This window comes from Salvelinus alpinus, chromosome 2 (assembly GCF_045679555.1).
Source record: "Salvelinus alpinus chromosome 2, SLU_Salpinus.1, whole genome shotgun sequence".
NCBI lineage: Eukaryota > Metazoa > Chordata > Actinopteri > Salmoniformes > Salmonidae > Salvelinus > Salvelinus alpinus.
Window position 1 is genome coordinate 129,248,507 of NC_092087.1, and position 19,616 is coordinate 129,268,122.

The 19,616-nt window shown below is 44.1% G+C and overlaps 2 protein-coding genes across 3 annotated transcripts in view; one reads left to right on the forward strand and one right to left on the reverse strand.

The window, feature by feature from the left end:
• The window catches only part of LOC139568765 (ERO1-like protein beta), a 32,296-nt gene extending 20,914 nt beyond the window's left edge, over nt 1-11,382 (forward strand). For both annotated transcript variants that reach the window (XM_071390834.1, XM_071390835.1), the window contains exons 8-16: nt 1,531-1,577; nt 2,153-2,167; nt 2,280-2,306; nt 3,441-3,533; nt 3,927-4,173; nt 4,522-4,591; nt 7,828-7,914; nt 8,761-8,894; nt 9,272-11,382. In XM_071390834.1, the coding sequence (XP_071246935.1) occupies nt 1,531-1,577; nt 2,153-2,167; nt 2,280-2,306; nt 3,441-3,533; nt 3,927-4,173; nt 4,522-4,591; nt 7,828-7,914; nt 8,761-8,894; nt 9,272-9,332 (781 nt within the window). In that variant the 3' untranslated portion in view covers nt 9,333-11,382. The remainder of the gene's footprint in view (nt 1-1,530; nt 1,578-2,152; nt 2,168-2,279; nt 2,307-3,440; nt 3,534-3,926; nt 4,174-4,521; nt 4,592-7,827; nt 7,915-8,760; nt 8,895-9,271) is intronic.
• Nucleotides 11,383-11,832: 450 nt separating this feature from the next.
• LOC139568769 (G protein-coupled receptor 137Ba-like) lies at nt 11,833-19,365 on the reverse strand. Its single transcript, XM_071390844.1, has 7 exons — nt 18,326-19,365; nt 15,500-15,549; nt 15,170-15,392; nt 14,476-14,625; nt 14,120-14,248; nt 13,616-13,737; nt 11,833-12,861 (listed from the first exon to the last, which is right to left on the reverse strand). Exons 1-7 carry the CDS (start codon nt 18,779-18,781, stop codon nt 12,750-12,752), a joined length of 1,242 nt encoding a protein of 413 aa, XP_071246945.1. The 5' UTR covers nt 18,782-19,365; the 3' UTR covers nt 11,833-12,749.
• Nucleotides 19,366-19,616: the final 251 nt, after the last annotated feature.

Sequence of the window (19,616 nt, forward strand, 5' to 3'; positions counted from 1 at the left end):
GCATACTCGCGCACAGTCCACTCACACACACACACCACATAAGCGACATGTTCCCTAATCTGTAGCTAGCTGAAATATTTCAGCTTCTTCCCTCTCTTCGATGGTCTGATATACAGTCAGGTCCATCATTTTTGGCATGTGTGCATCAAAGATCCACCACCATATTTTACTGCAGGCACAAGGTACTTTTCTGCATATGCTTCCGTTTTCCAAAACCACCACTGGTGTGTGTGGCCAAAGAGCTCTATTTTTATGTCATTTGACCATACCACCGGTTCCAATCCAAGTCACAATGCCGTTTAGGCGTAGCTCCGTTTACCATAGCTCCGTCTAGGCGGAGCTATGGTCAGATGACATGAATATAGAGCTCTTTGGCCACGCACCCGAGTGTGGGTGTTTGGCATCAAAAAAAGGGAAGCATATGCAATAAAGTACCTCATACCTATGGTAAAATTTAGTGGTGAATTGTTGATGTTATGGGGCTGTTTTGCTTCCACTGGTCCTGATGCCCTTTTTAAGGTCAACGGCATCATGAACTTTACCAAGTACCAGGACATTTGTGCCAAACACCTGGTTGCCTCAAATTGATTTTCCAGCAAGACTATAAACCCAAGCACTAACCAAAATCCACAAGGAAAAGGGCAGTCCATAAGAGCAGGAGAATGATCTGGAAAGATTCTGTATGGAGGAATGGTCTAAGATCCCTCCCAACGTGTTCTCCAATCTCAAAGCATTTTAGAGAAGGGTTCAGTGCCGTTATCCTCGCAAGGAAAGGGTGCTATACTATTAAAAACAGGCGTGCCAATCATCAATTGTGTTACTATAAAATAATATAATTTCCCTTTTTTTAGCATACAATATAGCTCAGTATTTGTATAATTTTATAGTATTTTTTGCTTGTCTTTATTTTATTACTTAACCTTTTATTTACTTAGGCAAGTCAGTTAAGAACATATTCTTATTTACAATGACTGCCTACACCGGCAAAACCCTAACCAGGACGACGCTGGGCCAATTGTGCGCCGCCCTATGGGACTTCCGATCACGGCCGGTTGTGATACAGCCCGGGATCGAACCGAGTTCGAAAATTCAAACAAAAAAAGCTATATATCCCAATGCCCCAGGGCAGTGATTGGGGACACTACCCTGTGTAGGGTGCCGTCTTTCGGATGGGACGTTAAACGGGTGTCCTGACTCTCTGAAGTCATTAAAGATCCCATGGCACTTATCTTAAGAGTAGGGGTGTTAACCCCGGTGTCCTGGCTAAATTCCCAATCTGGCCGTCAAACCATCACGGTTACCTAATAGTCCCCAGTTTACAATTGGCTCTTTCATCCCCCTCCTCTCCCCTGTAACTATTCCCCAGGTTGTTGCTGTAAATGGGAACATGTTCTCCGTCAACTTACCTGGTAAAATAACGAATAAATAATAAATAAATAAAATGTGCCAATAATTATGGACCCGACTGTATGTCATTTTGATAAATCCATAGAGTATAGTGTCTGATTGCCCATTGTTTGTGGTTTGCAGGCCCAGATCAGTGTACCGGCCCCTTAACCCATTGGTTCCGCCCAGAGGTAAGGGATGCTCTTCTAGCTTGCAGCCTGTATTTACCATCATGGGTTGACTTGTCTCCAATTTCCTTCTCAGGGTGGCCTGTATTTTACAGTCTGAAGCCAACAGCTAGTTTTGTTTTACGTTTGCCCTGTGTATTCACATACCTTCATTTCACTATTAGGTTATAATAATAGTTGTTATATTGTTAATAACCAATATATTAATTATAAACTATATAAATTGTTATTTAGTGCTAGTTTTCCAGAATCATTTCCAGAGATGGTGTGTGTACATATTCAGCTTCTGTGTAATAGGTCATGTCCTCTCTATCAGCTTACCTGCTGGTAATAGATCGTTGATGGTAATAATGATACCAGGGCTTTTGTTCATGTTTGCCTTGTAGTGTTACTTGAGTTATTTATAAGTAAATACTGTACAGTTTTCCCCTCCAGATGTCTGTGTGGGTTTGTGTGCGTGCGTGCGTGTGTGCGTGCGCGTCCTCGTGCATGTGTAATATTAATAGCCTACAGGTACGTGTGTAACATGCCTTTGTCTTCCTCTCCCTCCTTTTTGTATTTTTTTTTCATTCCCATAGGAGGAGATGATGATGGTAAGATGGAATCTATGCATGTTAATCTATGTATATTGAATTGTGCTATTTATAATATGCTTTAATGAATGCAAACTGACACAAGGCCTGTTGTCGTCTTGTATCCGTGCAGGCGAAGGCTTCTACAACTGGCTGGAAGGTAACTTTTTAAAAATAGTTTTTTATTTCATCAAATTATTTTAAAAATCTCTTCAAATTAGCATTATTTTCACTTCAAACACACAATATATTTTGGAATGAAGCAGTGGCACATCTTTGTTCAGCACGGTTACACTTTATAGTCATTTCCCTGTATGGGACGCCACAGGACAAGTAGAAACTTCTAAATGAATTCCACTAGAATGGGATTATTTTAGTTATTTCTTAATTAGTCCATTTCAGAATAACTTGAATGTTCCGTGTCATCGTCGAATATCCCTTAACCACACCACTCAGAACAGCCACTCGCATCCAAACCAATTCAGCCGAGACACTCTCTCTCTCCAACTTTTTCTCTTGTATAATGGGTTTTCAACATCTCTCAGGTTGCGTCTTGTGCGTCCCAAATGGCACCCTAAGTAGTGTACTATATAGGGAAATGGATGCCAAAAAAAAAGCACCCTCTTTGTATTACATTTTACATTTTAGTCATTTAGCAGACGCTCTTATCCAGAGCGACTTACAGTAGAGTGCATACATTTTATTAAATTTTACATACTGAGACAAGGATATCCCTACCGGCCAAACCCTCCCTAACCCGGACGACGCTATGCCAATTGTGCGTCGCCCCACGGACCTCCCGGTTGCGGCCGGCTGCGACAGAGCCTGGGCGTGAACCCAGAGACTCTGGTGGCGCAGCTAGCACTGCGATGCAGTGCCCTAGACCACTGCGCCACCCGGGAGATATGTATGCCTTCATTAAGGTGTTTTTGTTCAGGCAGACAATAGTGGTGGAAACCTCTTTGGGTGGGCTACAAAGAAACCATACACAGTTCCATTCCTTGGCTCTAGTATAGAGAAGACTATGAAATAAGCCTTTGTTGTGAATGTCCCGTGTTGTGCAGACACACTTACTGGACCAAGAGAGGGTACTCTAGTCACTCAAATGCGTTGTTGACGACACACATACACAGTAATGGCAGACTATTTCTGAACCAGGGGTGTGCGTATCTCAAGCTTTCTTGTTTTCTCCTCTCTTTCTCTCACCCTCTCCCTCCCCTCTCTCTCTCTCTCTTCCCATCACCCCTCTACATACTCTTTCTCTCTCTCTTTTTCAACCCTTCCTCCACTCTAGGTCTGTGTTTGGAGAAGAGGGTGTTCTACCGGCTCATCTCTGGTCTCCACAGCAGCATAAACATCCACCTGTGTGCAGAGTACCTATTGGCCGGTAGGAAGAACCAACCACTTCCTCTCTATAGATGTCAAAACAGTCACCAGCGTTATATGGTCGTAGAATTATGATTCTTAGAATAGAAGTAAGCCCCTCTAGTCATGACAATTTGGGTGGCGGGTGTAGTAATGTGTGTGGTGTATTGGTGTTTGTGTAAAACCAATGTATAATTTTCTATATATTTACTCTACTTTTGTAAGTGTTCTTGTATTGGAATACTTTCATATGGGTCTGTTTTATCATTCTATAACTGATTCCTGTGTTTACGTCTTCGTTACGTCAATGCATAAAGGTTTCTAAATCAGTGGTCCCCGTTTTTCACCCCGACGTCATCCAAGTCGTGCCAACGTCGATGTAACCCTCACTGTTCACTCTCTCTGCTCTCGTCAGAGGGCTGGGGCAAGTCCCTGTGGGGCCCCAACGTGCAGGAGTTCCGGCAGCGCTTCGACCCGGCCGAGACCAAGGGCGAGGGCACGCGGCGCCTCAAGAACCTCTACTTTCTCTACCTGATCGAGCTGCGCGCCCTCTCCAAGGTGGCGCCCTACTTCGATCGAGCCTTCGTCAACCTGTACACGGGCGACCGTCAAGAGGACCGAGCCACCAAAGAGTTACTGCTGCAGTTCTTCAACGAGACCAAGTTAGTACTTTTTCTGTTTTACATATATTTTTTTTAAGGGATTTTTTTTCTATTTATAGAAGAGATAGTGAGGGAGGAGGGTGACAGTGAAGAACGATAGAGGTTGTGTCAAAGGGCAGTAGGCTAGATTCAAACCTATGCCAACACTATAGACGTGTGCCAGAGGCTGCAGCATTACAGCTAGACCAAGCAGGCCACAATACCAATTGAGTCTTAAGGATAATTTCCGCTACTCAACTCTAGGGCTTCAATGAGACCATGAGTTTCAGTTCAAGTGGTCGGTTTTGATTGTGAACTAGAGGGGATATTGTCTTGGCTTCGAAATAACTGTCTGTTCTCGTCTGCCAGAGCTTTCCCAATGCACTTTGACGAGAAGTCCATGTTTGCTGGGCAGAAGATCGAAGCAAAAACGTTGAAGGTGAGTCCACACTTCTCACTTTCCTTTCACTGTTAGTACTAACATGCTTATATTTGCCATAAGCCCAGTCCTAGAATAGGTTTGACCCATATCTCAATGGTTTGGTCCCTAGCATAGCTTTGTACAGTGGGTCTTAATTTGGACTGTGGAGAGCAGATGTGTCTATGCAGATTTTTGTGCTAGCTCACTGCACGAGCGGCTTACCAAATGGGCCAGTATTCGGTCAACAGACAGTGGTTTAATGCACTGTATAATGATTTTGATGCGTCCATTGAACTTGACTTGACACATCCAAGATATGGCCTAGTAGGCCTACAATACTATACATATCAAATACATTTTGTATTTGTCACATGCGCCGAATATAACAGGGCTAACCAAATGGGCACCTTACAGTGAAATGCTTACTTACTTAACCAACAATGCAGTTTTAAGAAAAATACCTACAAAAATAAGAAATAAAACTAACAAATAATTAAAGAGCAGCAGTAAAATAACAATTGCGAGGCTATATACAGAGGGTACCGGTACAGAGTCAAAGTGCGGGGAAACCGGTTAGTAGAGGTAATTGGGATAATATGTACATGTAGGTAGAGTTATTAATGTGACTATGCATAGATAATAACAGAGAGTAGCAGCAGTGTAAAAGAGGGGGTGGGGGGAGCAATGCAAATAGTCTGGGTAGCCATTTGATTAGATGTTCAGGAGTCTTATGGCTTGGTGGTAGAAGCTGTTTAGAAGCCTCTTGGACCTAGACTTGGCGCTCCGGTACCATTTGCCGTGCGGTAGCAGAGAGAACAGTTTATGACTAGGGTGGCTGGAGTCTTTGCCAATTTTTAGGGCCTTCCTCTGACACCGCATGGTATAGAGGTCCTGGATGGCAGGAAGCTTGGCCCCAGTGATGTACTGGCCTATACGCACTACCCTCTGTAGTGCCTTGCCGTCAGAGGTCAAGCAGTTGCCATACCAGACAGTGATGCCACCAGTCAGGATGCTCTCGATGGTGCAGCAGTAGAACCTTTTGAGGATCTGAGAACCCATGCCAAATCTTTTCAGTCTCCTGAGGGGGAATAGGTTTTGTCATGCCCTCTTCATGACTGTCTTGGTGTGCTTGGACCATGTTAGTTTGTTGGTGATGTGGACACCAAGGAACTTGAAGCTCTCAACCTGCTCCTCTATAGCCCCGTCGATGAGAATGGGGGCGTGCTCGGTCCTCCTTTTCCAATCATCTCCTTTGTCTTGATCATGTTGAGGGAGAGGTTGTTGTCCTGGCACCACACGGCCAGGTCTCTGACCTCCTCTCTATAGGCTGTCTTGTCGTTGTTGTTGATCAGGCCTAACACTGTTGTGTCTTCGGCAAACTTAATTATGGTGTTTGAGTCGTGTCTGGCCGTGCAGTCATGAGTGAACAGGGAGTACAGGAGGGGACTGAGCACGCACCCCTGAGAGGCCCTCGTGTTGAGGATCAGCGTGGCGGATGTGGTGTTACCTACCCTTACCACCTGGGGGCAGCCCGTCAGGAAGTTCAGGATCCAGTTGCAGAGGGATGTGTTTAGTGCCAGGGTCCTTAACTTAGTGATGAGCTTTGAGGGCGGTATGGTGTTGAACGCTGAGCTGTAGTCGAAGAATAGCATTCTCACATAGGTGTTCCTTTTGTCCAGGTGTGAAAGGGCAGTGTGGAGTGCAATAGAGATTGTGTCATCTGTTGGAGCGGTATGCAAATTGGAGTGGTTTTAGGGTTTCTGCGATAATGATGAGCCATGACCAGTCTTTCAAAGCACTTCAGGGCTACAAATGTGAGTGCTACGGATCGGTAGTCATTTAGGCAGGTTACCTTAGTGTTCTTGGGGACAGGGACTATGGTGGTCTGCTTAAAACATGTTGGTATTAGACTTAGACAGGGAGAGGTTGAAAATGTCAGTGAAGACACTTGCCAGTTGGTCAGCGCATGCTCGGAGTACACGTCCTGGTAATACATCTGGCCCTGCAGCCTTGTGAATGTTGACCTGTTTAAGGTCTTACTTACATCGGCTGCGGAGAGCGTGATCACACAGTCGTCCGGAACAGCTGATGCTCTCATCCATGTAATTTTGCTCATCTGGTAGGCTCGTGTCACTGGGCAGCTCTTGGCTGTGCTTCCTTTTATAGTCTGTAATAGTTTGCAAGCCCTGCCACATCCGACGAGTGTTGGAGCCAGTGTTGTACAATTCGATCTTAGTCCTGTATTGATCCTTTGCCTGTTTAATGGCTCGTCGGAGGGCAACTGCTTAAATTTTTGCTTGTAAGCAGGAATCAGGATAGAATTAGTGCCAGCATCAGTTTGTGGTGGTAAATAGACAGCTACGAAGAATATATATGAAAACTCTCTTGGTAAATAGTGTGGTCTACAGCTTATCATGAGATACTCTACCTCAGCAATACCTTGAGACTTCCTTAGATATTGTGCACCATTTGTTGTTTACAAATATACTTAGACCGCCACCCCTTGTCTTACCAGAGGCTGCTGTTCTATCCTGCCGATACAGTGTATAACCCGTCAGCTGTATGTTATTCATGTCGTCGTTCAACAACAGCTCGGTGGAACATAAGATATTCGTTTTTATTGTCCCGTTGGTGGATATACGTGCTTTTAGTTTGTCCACTTTATTATCCAGTGATTGTACGTTGGCCAATGGTACCGATGGCAAAGGCAGATTAGCCACTCGTCGCCAGATCCTCACAAGGCACCCCGATCTCCTTCCGCGATACCTTAGTCTCTTTCTCCTGTGAATGACAGGGTTGAGGGCCTGTTCAGGTGTCTGGAGTAAATCCCTCTCGTCTGACTCATTCAAGAAAAATGATTTGTCCAGTTCAAGGTGAGTAATCGCTGTTCTGATGTCCAGAAGCTCTTTCCAGTCATAAGAGACGGTAGCAGCAACATTAGGTACAAAATAAGTTCCAAACAAAATAGCAGTGTTGTTTAAGAGCCCATAAAACGGCAGCCGTCCCCTCCAGCGCCATCTTCTAAGGCCGACGTGAAGTCATAATAGCTAAGCTAAAAGCTAATGACATCTGACTTGGTGCGAGTGTATGTGTGTTTGATTCCTCAGCCGCACTGATTGACTAAATCTGTTCAAATTATACTGAATGAATGCAGGTGTTTGCAGGCTATTTATCCACATTAAGCCTAGCTCGTACCCCCACAGGAAGCAAAGACTGAAACATCCCCGTCTCTCTCTCTCCCCCTGTTTTCCCAGGAGGAATTCCGGCTACATTTTAAAAACATCTCCCGGATCATGGACTGTGTGGGCTGCAGTAAATGTCGACTCTGGGGGAAGCTACAGGTACGCCATTTTGGGACTCTTGTCCTGCCTCCTGTGGACACGTGGTTATTTTTAGTGGTAGTTACCCGTTATGCTGTGCAGTAGTTAGCTGTTATGCAATAAGTGGAAAGGCAGTGCTATTTGTAGATGTGATTATAAGCAGTAACAATACCCTTAGGACAATAACCAAAACCAATGGATTTTGAGTACAGTCAAGAGGACAATATGGAATTGTACCCTATATCGTGGGACAGTGTTCGATCTGATGATGTATAGGAAAATATTACATACCAGTATCCACATCCAATGTTTCTGAGCATTTGCTGGATATCAAATATTTTCATAAGGTAAAAAAAAAGACTCCGCACATTGAAATCCACGCTCCCATGTGGTTTATGGGCGACAATGTTTTAGGCACAAGCCACAAGTCATAATAATGACCGGAATGGCGCAAATGGAATGGCATCAAACACCTGGAAACCATGTGCTTGATGTATTTGTTGCCTTTTCTCTGATTCCGTGTCCAGTCATTATCACGAGCCCATCCTCCCCAGTTAAGGTGCCACCAAACTCCTGCGGTTTCTGCCCTTGGGTCATTGTTTTCCAGTCCTGGTCCTGGGGACTCGGGGAACATTTTTGTTTTTGCCCTAACAATAACACACCTGATTCCGCTAATCAAAGGCTTGACGATGAGTTGATTAGTTGAATCAAAAGTGTGCAGGACCAGGATTTGAGAAACGTTTAAATAATTATACGCTCATGAAACCTTGTTGCCAATAAACCACATGGGATCATGGATTGGCGTGTGTGAGATCTCAGGCTTTCTCACATGATTAACCCATGGCTCCCCAACCCTCCCCATTGCAGACCCAAGGGCTGGGCACGGCGTTGAAGATCCTCTTCTCCGAGAAGGAGATCAAGAACCTGCCGGAACACAGCCCCTCCAAGGGTTTCCAGCTGACACGCCAGGAGATAGTGGCCTTGCTCAACGGCTTTGGGAGGTTGATACCACTTTTATACACGTTGTGTCTTTATGGTTGATACTACTGCCTTAGAATCTGGGTTGTGTTCATTAGGGCACACAATGGAAAATGTTTTAAAACGGAAAATGAAAATGACCATTTGCACAAATCCAGGTAGTCCTTCCGTTTCAGTCCGTTTTGTTCCCTTTGGTGCGTAATGAACACAGTTGGCCTCATGACGGGTGATTCAAGTAATGTTAGCATCTATCATGTTCTCACTCTCGCTCTTTATCTGTCTCGCAATTTCAAATTACTATTAGCATGACATACATTTAGTAAATATTGCATACATTGTCATAAATAGTTTCACAATCTCTTTCTCCCCATCTCCTCCCCCCTTCTGTTTCTCCCCCTAGGCTCTCCACAAGCATCCACCAGCTCCATAGTTTCCGGGCCTTGCTGAAGGAGAAGAGGTAACACTCCTCAACAGCACTACCACCTCCCGGCCACCAGGTGGAGCCTACCCAGAGGGAACTGCAATAGTCTTATTCCTCCCCAGAATAAGATCAAGTTCAGGGACTTCAGGATCGACACTGAACCCCCATCCCATCCCCTCCCCCTTCCTTCTTCCTCTATGTACAACTCTCCTCACTCTCCTCTTCCTTTCCAGAGAGCAACGGCACTCTGAGTCTGAGAAATCTGTACCTCTGTTTCCTTTTGTTGTTTTTACTTTTGTGGATGAAAGTGTTCACTGTGTCAGGCATATTAGTTGTGAGCTAAACCCATCCTTGAGTGAGTGGGGGTGTGTGTGTGTGTCTGTGCGAGTGTGTTATTGAAGGTGTGCGCGTGTGTGTGAGGGTACTTGTTTTGTCGTTGATCACCAGTTGCAGCTAAAGGATAACGAGAACTAGCGATAACGAGAACTAGGATTCATTCCGTACTTTTACAAGCGCAGCTGCTTTTTCCTATCCTAGAGGTGTAACCCTTTTCTCAGTGTGAGCGACTATGTCTGCTTTTACTTTTGTCTGTGCATTTAACTGCTGTTTAGGGGGTGTTTTAACATCTCCATTTGACAATCCAGTCTTTCTGCGCATCATATTATATAAAGCCTAATTTAAATGTGAAAAAAGAACAATTTACAGATTGGGTATCTGTTGACAACGATAAGCTTGCATTTCTTCTCTCATACCTATTCTATTTGGTGGCAGAACGCTTCCTGGTGTTTTATTCTTATCCTATTCTTATTTTATTGGTTTTATGAAAGTCGAGACTAGCCAGGGTGACGGCAATCCCAAATGTGTAAGAGGTGTTTTCATGGCAATGAAAAGCCACACCAGTATTTGTTTCATAGTTAAACTTAAATAAGCTGTCATGCCGTGAAACTGCCATGTTGGAGAAGACTACTGTTAAAGTATAATGGAGAATATAGCCAATGGTGTGAAAAGAAGCAACTCGAAACAAGCAATGGGGTTTGTTCCCCCATGATGGTCAAGTTCACTGGGGTGTCTTGGTGAGCTTGCCATGTAAATCAATTCAAAATGGATACACGTAATGGCATTTAACGTCACAACCTTTTTTATACTGTCATGCCCTTCAGGGCTGGGACGATACCAGTGTGGCGATACTCGTTAGTATCGTGGCAAGGAAAATCCGCTTCATGCTATGTTAACTTCTTTAGGAAAACAGCCCTAACATTCCACACACTATACATGTTTTATTTCTATTTCACGATGTGGACCAAAGATTTTATGTTGCCTTTTTTTAAATTTTCTATCATGTCAAAGCACATTTGAGTTTTTCCGCCATATAAGTTTTTAGTTTGTTCATCATCACCCCCTTCGGTAACATTGGTTAGAAAATGTTGCAAGTGAGGTTCGCCTTATGTGCAAAGATCAAACTATTGGTAGCCAGACAATACCTGGGTAATACTTTGTATCACATATTTGTAAAAGAAAATCTCGATCCAATCAAACAAAGGTAGACGTGGGGTCCAGTAAGTAGGATTTGAGTCAAGTGCTAGCTAGCTGATGCTTATGCTAACATAAAGAGCAACGCTAATGTCGCCGCGAATGTGAATGCTATGGAGATTGAACAAGCTGTTCCTTTGCTTAAAATGAAGGAAATAGACAAGATAAAATATTATCTTAGAGGAAAAGCGTGTGTGTCTGTCTGGGCCTCGCATGCTTTCTAAAACACCAGAACGTCCTGTGCAATCCACTTGTCTGCCTTAAAAAGTTCCAAAAAATTGTTTTGAAAAAAATAATTTCAAAAGCTTGAGCCTGCTTTCTTGGATGAAATTCACCATTTTGTCTCCAATGATCTCCACGCTCTTCTGCTTTCTCCTATCTCTGCCTTTGTAACATATTCAGAATACCCAGAAAGTTGTACTATTTGTAAAAGGAAAATGACAGAACTTTTTTTCAAAGCTGTATGAATATATAATTAGTTGCACTTGTATTGATGTGTATTCTTGTTTGATTATATTTATTTGAACAGAGGAATAAATATTTCTGGTTGTCATTCAAAACTTTTTATGCATCTTTTTCAGATTTGTACCACGATCCTTTATGTACAAACACTTTCAGAACAATACTATTTGACCTCACCGTAACAGAAAGGTATACTTTATACCCCTCAAACTCAACTCGGGACCTCAAAGCCAGTTCCACTGTGTGTTTTTTCATTGTTCCCCTTTAATCAGGGACTGATTTAGACCTGGGACACTAAGTGGGTGCAATTAATTCAGGTAGAATAGAAAACCAGCAGGCTCTGGACCTCGTAGGGTCAAATTTGAATACACCTGCTCCATACGCTGAATTTAATATTTGTAAGTCATTTTTAGCAATAAACCCTGAAAAGGGTTCTGTTATTGGGACTTGTTCGGACCTTTCCTATCATAAAGTGAATTGTAGACAATGTTGGGGTACAATTCCATTTCATCGAGTGACTAAATCAAGAACAGTAGGATATCCTCAAATTGAGTGTCACACCCCAAATGTCATTTTATTCATGGTTATGTGTCAATACCGATCACGATACATCCACAGACAGAAAAGCAGACCAAAAAAAATAGAGCATCTGATCAGTGAAACGTTCTCCATTACATAAAATAAAACTTCCTGTTAGAAATATAGAATCCATCCTTTTCACGTCGCCAAATAAATTAATGTATGTTCATAGTCATATTCACTGCGGATATAGATATGACATGATTTTGTTTATTTGTGTCATTGTTCTATACAGGCTTTAGGATATTGATATTGTCTAAGGTCAACTACTTTGATGTATATGTTTGTGCGTGACTTAGTGCTAGCTTATAGTATGGGTTTATTTCACAGGTTTTCTAGATGACTTTCTAAAATGTCTAGCTGGTTCCCAAACTGTGGGGTGGTCGATGCAGAGTTTTTTTTTTAAGGAACTCAGTCTGGCTTTCAACTTACTTTTGAAAGTTGTTATAGTAGAATGCACAAGGCACAATTTTGGGTAGTGTATCATCAGTTTTCCTCTTGTCATGTCAGTCATTGAATACCTTAGAGCTATTTTTATAACTTGTCAGAAATGTCCAGATCAACTAGCCCATGTCAGCTAACGGGATGTTCCCCAATGATGGAAGGGGGGCCCGAGTGAAATAGTTTTGGAACCACTGGTCTACATTATCACTAAGTGACTAATGCAATATGGTGGCTGATGATGGACAAAATACAGATGCTGTCAAGAAGTGTCAAAGTTTACAAAGTGCATTGCGGTGCTTTACAGTGCAGTGTGGACTGGTTCAGAGTTAGGGTCAATACCAATTTTTTGCTTTTCAATTAGGAAAATTCTGAATTTGAATTTTTGCTTCCTGATTTGAATTAATTGAAATGGAATTGACCTGGACCCTGGACTTGTTAAGACTCAGTATGGATGGAGCTCTCCCGTCACCGGTGCCAACCGCTGTTCGTCCGTCCCCGTTTGTACAGTGAAACTGCTGTTGCGGCTGCCCCAGTCGTAGCAGTCTGTAACTAGGCTATAGACACAAAAGATAAACAAATCTTTGAGTTACTATTATTATACTGAACAAAAATATAAACGCAACATGCAACAATTTCATACATTTTACTGAGTTACAGTTCATATGAGGAAATCGGTCAATTGAAATAAATTCATTAAGCCCCAATCTCTAAGGATTTCACATGACTGGGAATACAGATATGCATCTGTTGGTCACTGATAACTTTAAAAAACAATGGACCTCAGGATCTCAAAAGCTTTTTTGTGCATTCAAATTGCCATCGATAAAATGCAATTGTGTTTGTTTTCTGTAGCTTATGCCTGCCCATACCATAACCCCATCGCCATACACGCGGTCTGCATTTGTGAGGCCTGTTGGACATACTGCCAAATTCTCTAAAACAACATTAGAGGTGGCTTATGGTATAGAAATTAACATTAAATTCTACCAGCAAAAGCTGCACCTGACCATGCTGTTTAGTCAGCTTCTTGATATGGCACACCTGTCAAGTGGATGGATTATCTTGGCAAAGGAGAAATTCTCACTAGCAGGGATGTAAACAAATTTGTGCACAAAATCTGAGTTAAATAAGGTTTTTGTGTGTATGGAACATTTCTGGGATCTTTTATTTCAGTTCATGAAACATGAGACCAACCCCTTTACATGTTGTGTTTATATTTTGATTCAGTGTAGTTATCTTTCAGTGGCTCTTTTAAATCCTCAAACATACTCAAAAGTAACCTATCCCCGTCTTGACACTCTACTGTACCTTGCTGAGTTGTTCTGAGGAGGGATGCTCCACGCCAGGTCATCGTCGCTATCGTACCGACGGGGGTTGTCAAAGAAGTAACCTCTGGACGAGAGCACGTGGTTTGGGATCCCTGATCCACTCTGCAAAGAAAGAGCATACCGAATAAGATAAAGAAAGATAAAGAAATCTTAATCGCTATATTTAAGAGCCCAGTTTAAGCTGGTACTTACCTGGTGTTTTCACTAAGAAACTATGTGGTAGCAACAGACACTTTCTGGTACCTATCTCAGAATTGAACACAATTGGTAACTAACTGGCATCAAATGGTATTAGCTTAAATAGTGATGCTAGCGTCAATGAATCTCAATGAAACCGAAGAGTAAGTGCAATGCGATTATTAGGTATTTACTGTTTAAACAACTAACTAGCTAGTAAACGGCGGGCTGGTTAAATGAAAGCGTTTTACAAATCATTCAAACATTTCCAAGCTTCTCTTTCCTTGTCATCTGAACACACACTCACCCTGTCCTGTGGCAGCCTGCGGACCCTGAAGAAGAAGACCACCAGGGAGGTTGGCAGCAGTTCCCAGACAAAGAGGATCACCCCGAACACGATGTAACCAGCGTCCCCCAGAGTGGACCTCAAGTCAGCCTGCACAGAGAGAGAGTGTGCATTTGTGTGTTTATCCCTCCAGAGGATCCTCATTTGTGGATCGTTGGTGTTAGACTGTGTTTTTGAGTGTGTTTGTCTGGCGAAATGTATTTGGCTTTTGTCCCACATATACTGTGTTTGTGTCTGTCTGTCACTTTCTCTTTTCTCTCTCTCTGTCGCTCTCTTCTCTCCCTAATTCTGTGTCTGGGATAGCGTGTCATCCTTACCTGGTCGGACACGTTGTACCAGTCGTAGTCGAAAGAGTTGATGGTCTCGATGTCGGTCAGAGCCAGCACCACCAGGTTGTAGCAGGCCCGTGATGCGTACAGCAGAACCACTAGGACGCCAATCAATATCACCTGACACACCGACGTTCCCTGCAACCAATGGTGAGGGAGGTCATGGTCATGAACTATTATCTGTCACACCCTGATCTGTTTCACCTGTCTTTGTGCTTGTCTCCACCCACCTCCGGGTGTCCCCATTATCCCCAGTGTATTTATACCTTTGTTCTTTGTCTGTTGCCAGTTCGTTTTGTTTGTCAAGCCTACCAGCGTTTTCCCTTGCTCCTGTCTGTTTCTAGTTTTCGCCGGTTTTGACCATTCTGCCTGCCCTGACCCTGAGCCTGCCTGCAATTCTGTACCTTGTCACATCTCACTGGATTATTGACCTCTCCCTGCCCTTGACCTGTCCTTTTGCCTGCCCTCTGTTCTAGTAATAAACTTTTGTTACTTCGACACTGTCTGCATCTGGGTCTTCCCTGAAACGTGATACCAATCAGCATTAGTATTTACGAGGGGTCACCGTTTAGTGCTACCGAGTTCACACATTTTCCCACCTCCAAAATATATACAAAGACATTAAATAAAATAGAACTGTTTTTTAAGTTGGCCTGAACTGTTTTCTGTTCTGAGGTCCTACCTTGGACTCGAGGTATATGCTGGCCAGGGACATCTTAGCCACCTTGTAAAGGCAGACGGACAGCGAGATGGCACAGAGCACGAAGAGCGTATCGTTGATGGTGACTCTGACCAGGACAATGGTCTTGACCTCGGTGGCGGTCATCTTAACCAGCAGGGCACAGGCCAGGTTGACCACCAGGAAGAGAAAGCTGACCGCCAAGAAGACCAGATAGAGGGGGAGCCTGTGGAAGGAAAGATATGGAAATCTCTGGGCCCTAGTTACAGCCTTTGCAATATGTGAGGGTCCTGTATATGGACCTGAAGAGAGGGGTAAACTCAGTCTACTTACTTGTATTTAAGGAGCTCTGGGGTGTACTTGGACTTTGCCTTGAAGTAAACCTGTTTTGGGTGACATCAGAAAGCAAGTTACACTTTGGACATTTCCCCCCCAAGAAAACAACAACAAACAATCAACAATGTGGCCGCTCAGCTGAAGAACCAGTTAATGAATTAATTCTGTCTCCAGATCAGATACATTTGAAGGGATCCCGAAGAAATACAAACAAATTGGATGCCTTTTTCGCTATGTAGACTGACCTCTTATCAGTTAAACCCATGACGTGATGCCAACAGCAGACAAGTGAGGCCTTACTGTATTATCTTTTAATAGCAATGTTTGAAGGGAGACAAATGCTGCCAATAGATGTAGCATTGCAAGTGTGTGATTGCTGGCATCTGCAGACGACGGCTGTGCAAGTCTCTATTGTGGGCCACCCCTTTTGAGCCACGTTCCTCTTTAGGTTTCCTTCCTGCTTCTAGAGAGTTGTTCCTGCCCTGTGCTTTCGCTTCTGCTTTGCTTGCTCTTTGGGGTCTAAGCAGGGTAACTGTCAAGCACTTGTGACAACTGCTGATGTGAAATCTATATAAAATAATTTAGAAAACGCTAGGTCCTCTTAAGTATCTTACAATTTAATTACGTGCCTCTGATAATGATTCATCATCTACACTGAACAAAAATATAAATGCAACATCTAAAGTGTTGGTCCCATGTTTCATGAGCTGAAATAAAATATACCAGAAATCTTTAGCACAAAAAGCATTTATCTCTCAAATTTTGTGGACAAATTCGCTTACTTCCATGTTAGTAAGCATTTCTCCTTTGCCAAGATAATCCATGCACCTGACAGGTGTGGCATATCAAGAAGCTGATTGAACAGCATCATAATTACACAGGTGCACCTTGTGCGGGGGGACAATAAAAAGAGCACTCTAAAATATGCCGTTTTGTCAAACAACACAGCGTGCAGTTGGCATGCTGACTGTAGGAATGTCCACCAGAGCTGTTGCCAGAGAATTGAATAATAACCTATCTACCATAAGCCGCCTCCAATGTCGTTTTAGAGAATTTGGCCGTACATCCAATCGGCCTCACAACCGCAGACCACGTGTAACCACGGCAGCCCAGGACCTTCTTCAGTTGCGGGATGGTCTCAAAAGAGCAACCCGGACAGCTGATGAAACTGTGGGTTTGCATAACTGAAGAATTTCTGCACAAACTGTCAGATACCATCTCAGGGAAGCTCATCTGCGTGCTCGTCGTCATCACCACCCCAGTGATGACGACGAGCACGCAGATGAGCTTCCCTGAGACGGTTTCTGACAGTTTGTGCAGAAATTCTTCGGTTATGCAAACCCACAGTTTTGGTCTTGACCTGACTTCAGTTCGGCATCGTAACCGACTCCAGTGGGCAAATTCTCACCTTCAATGGCCACTGGCACGCTGGATAAGTGTGCTCTTCATGATGAATCCTGGTTTCAACTGTACCGGGCAGATGGCAGACGTCTTGTGGGAGAATGGTTTGCTGATGTCAAAGTTGTGAACAGAGTGCCCCATGGTGGCAGTGGGGTTATGGTATGGGCAGGCATACGCTACGAACAACGAACACAATTGCATTTTATCAATGGCAATTTGAATGCACAGAGATACCGTGACGAGATCATGAGGCCCATTGTCGTGCCATTCATCCGCCACAATCCCCTCCTGTTTCAGCATGATAATCCATGGACGGCCCCATGTCGCAAGGATCTGTACACAATTCCTGGAAGCTGAAAATGTCCCTGGATTATGGCCTGCATACTCACCAGACATGTCACCCATTGAGCATGTTTGGGATGCTCTGGATTGACGTGTACGACAGCGTTTCCAGTTCCCGCCAATATCCAGCAACTTTGCACAGCCATCGAAGAGGAGTGGGACAATATCCACAGGCCACAATCAATAGCCTGATCAACTCTATGCAAAGGAGATGTGTCGCACTGCATGAGGTAAATGGTGGACACACCAGATACTGACTGGTTCTCTCATTAACGTCCCTACCTTTTTTTTAAAGGAATTTGTGACCAACAGATGGATATATATATGGGAGTATATATATATATATATACTCCCAGTCATGTGAAATCCATAGATTTGGGCCCAATTCATTTATTTAATTTGACTGATTTCCTTAAATGAACTGTAACTCAGTAAAAATATTTGAAATTGTTGCATGTTGCGTTTTATATTTTTGTTCAGTGTATCTAAAAGCAGCATGACCTCTTGTCTGATCCGCATTGCCCACACCTCACCACGACGCCCGCTATGATATATTGTAAATAACTAGTTGTATGAATATATCACTGCTAAATGCTGTGTGCACATTGCACAATAAGGTGGCTGTGCTAAGCTATTAAATAAGGAAAACGTTACTAATCTTCCTTTGCCGGGCCTTCATACCTTTACCCTCCTTTTTCTTGAGCTGCCCCCTCCTCCCCACTGCCTTCACGCCCCTCTCACCACTTACCTCTTCTAGGGGAGCTTTCCCTATAGGATTGTATATCCCCCCCTATTGGGGATGCCACCATTTCAGCAAAATCAGAAATACCAGTCCACAGCTATTCTGTACACACAACACTCACACATCAATGTATAATCATATTAATACTCTGAACTACTACCTAGACACTGAGACTGAAAGAAAGGGCAGATTGGGTATAAAAAACCCACAACATATAGCATCCAACTGTAATCCACATTTTGGAACCCAATGAACCCTCAAAATGGCCTCAATATGGCCCTTGTGGCCCCCTGAGACCCCCCATTCCCTCAATGTGGCCCCTGGGAGCCCATCCTCACCTGGGCACAGTAGAGGTTCATGAGGCTCAGCGTGAAGAACTGCAGGCAGACGGGGAAGCAGTAGAGCAGCCAGAAGGCGAAGGGACCCAGCGCGTTGGCCGTGACGCAGTCGCGGAAGTAGAAGGAGAAGAGGAGGGCGCGCAACGCGGCCCACAGCAGACACAGGAAGAGGAATGCCGTCTGGTAGCTGAAGCGCTTGTGGCGGTATCGGAGCACCAGCCATAGCTGGGCATAGATGAAGGCAAAGAGGAGAGAGTAGAAGACAGTATAGGCCACGGTGAGGCCAAGCTTGACGTAGGGCGGGATGGCCGGGGCCATGGTGGGCGGAGGAGGCAGGGAGCCGTTACCGGCTGCTGTGGATGCCGGTTCTGGTGCCACTGACACCCCCCCGACGGTGCCTTGCTCCACCACCGGGGATGATGACTCCAGGGGCATGTCCATCGCTTCTCCATTCATCCTCTGTTCCTCAACGAGGGAGAGAAAGAAGGGAATCCTTTTTTCTTCTGTCTCTCTCAGGCAATGTATCGCTGGTAGAGACGATATCTCCCCTCCATGGAGCCTTTGCTTCAGACACACAACCCTGCTGTCTGACTCAGTGAGAGGGAGGGAGACAAAGGAGGGAGGAGAGGGGGAAAAGAGGCACTCCCCTCTTTTTGCCGGTGCTCCTTGGAGAGTGGTTGGAGGCTGATGTCACATGACCGTGGCTCGGAGCGTTTCAGTGGCCGAGGGCCAGGCAGGAGGCTGTGATGCATTTGAAGAGGATGGAGGGAGGGTACAGATGGATCGAGAAAAAGAGAGCGTGAGAGAGAGGTGGGAGGGAGTGAGGGAGAGGTGCACTGACTGTACCTTAGACCACGTGCTGGAGGGACCTGTCATCTGCTCCCATCCCCCTCTTTCGTCATAGACAGCATCATCATGCAGTCTGTGCCAATTGTCTTTGTCACCCCTCCCCCATTTCTTCCCTCCTAATTTCTTATTTCCTCCATCCACACTGAAGGTTGTGTAATGGATGTATCAGTGATGGTGGGTGCTTTAAAATATGTCAGTTAACCACTTGGTTGAGTAAGAATTTTGTCCACAAATATACCCACAATTCTATTATACACCGAGTGTACAAAACATGACATAGACTGACCAGGTGAATCCAGGTGAAAGCTATGATCCCTTATTGATATCACCTGTTAAGTCAAACAGTATCGTTGAAGTGGAGGAGACTGGTTAAAGAAGGATGTTTAAGCCTTGAGACAAATCAAAGTTTATTTGTCACGTGCGCCGAATACAACAGGTGTAT

What these genes read in the sequence shown, in the direction of transcription:
- LOC139568769 (XM_071390844.1), bottom strand. Translation starts at nt 18,781, where the DNA reads ATGAATGGAGAAGCGATGGACATGCCCCTGGAGTCATCATCCCCGGTG. An exon ending in CCAGAGCTCCTTAAATACAA is followed by an intron (nt 15,393 to 15,499) that starts GTAAGTAGACTG and finishes TTCCTTCCACAG; the next exon opens with GCTCCCCCTCTATCTGGTCT. An exon ending in GCATATACCTCGAGTCCAAG is followed by an intron (nt 14,626 to 15,169) that starts GTAGGACCTCAG and finishes CATTGGTTGCAG; the next exon opens with GGAACGTCGGTGTGTCAGGT.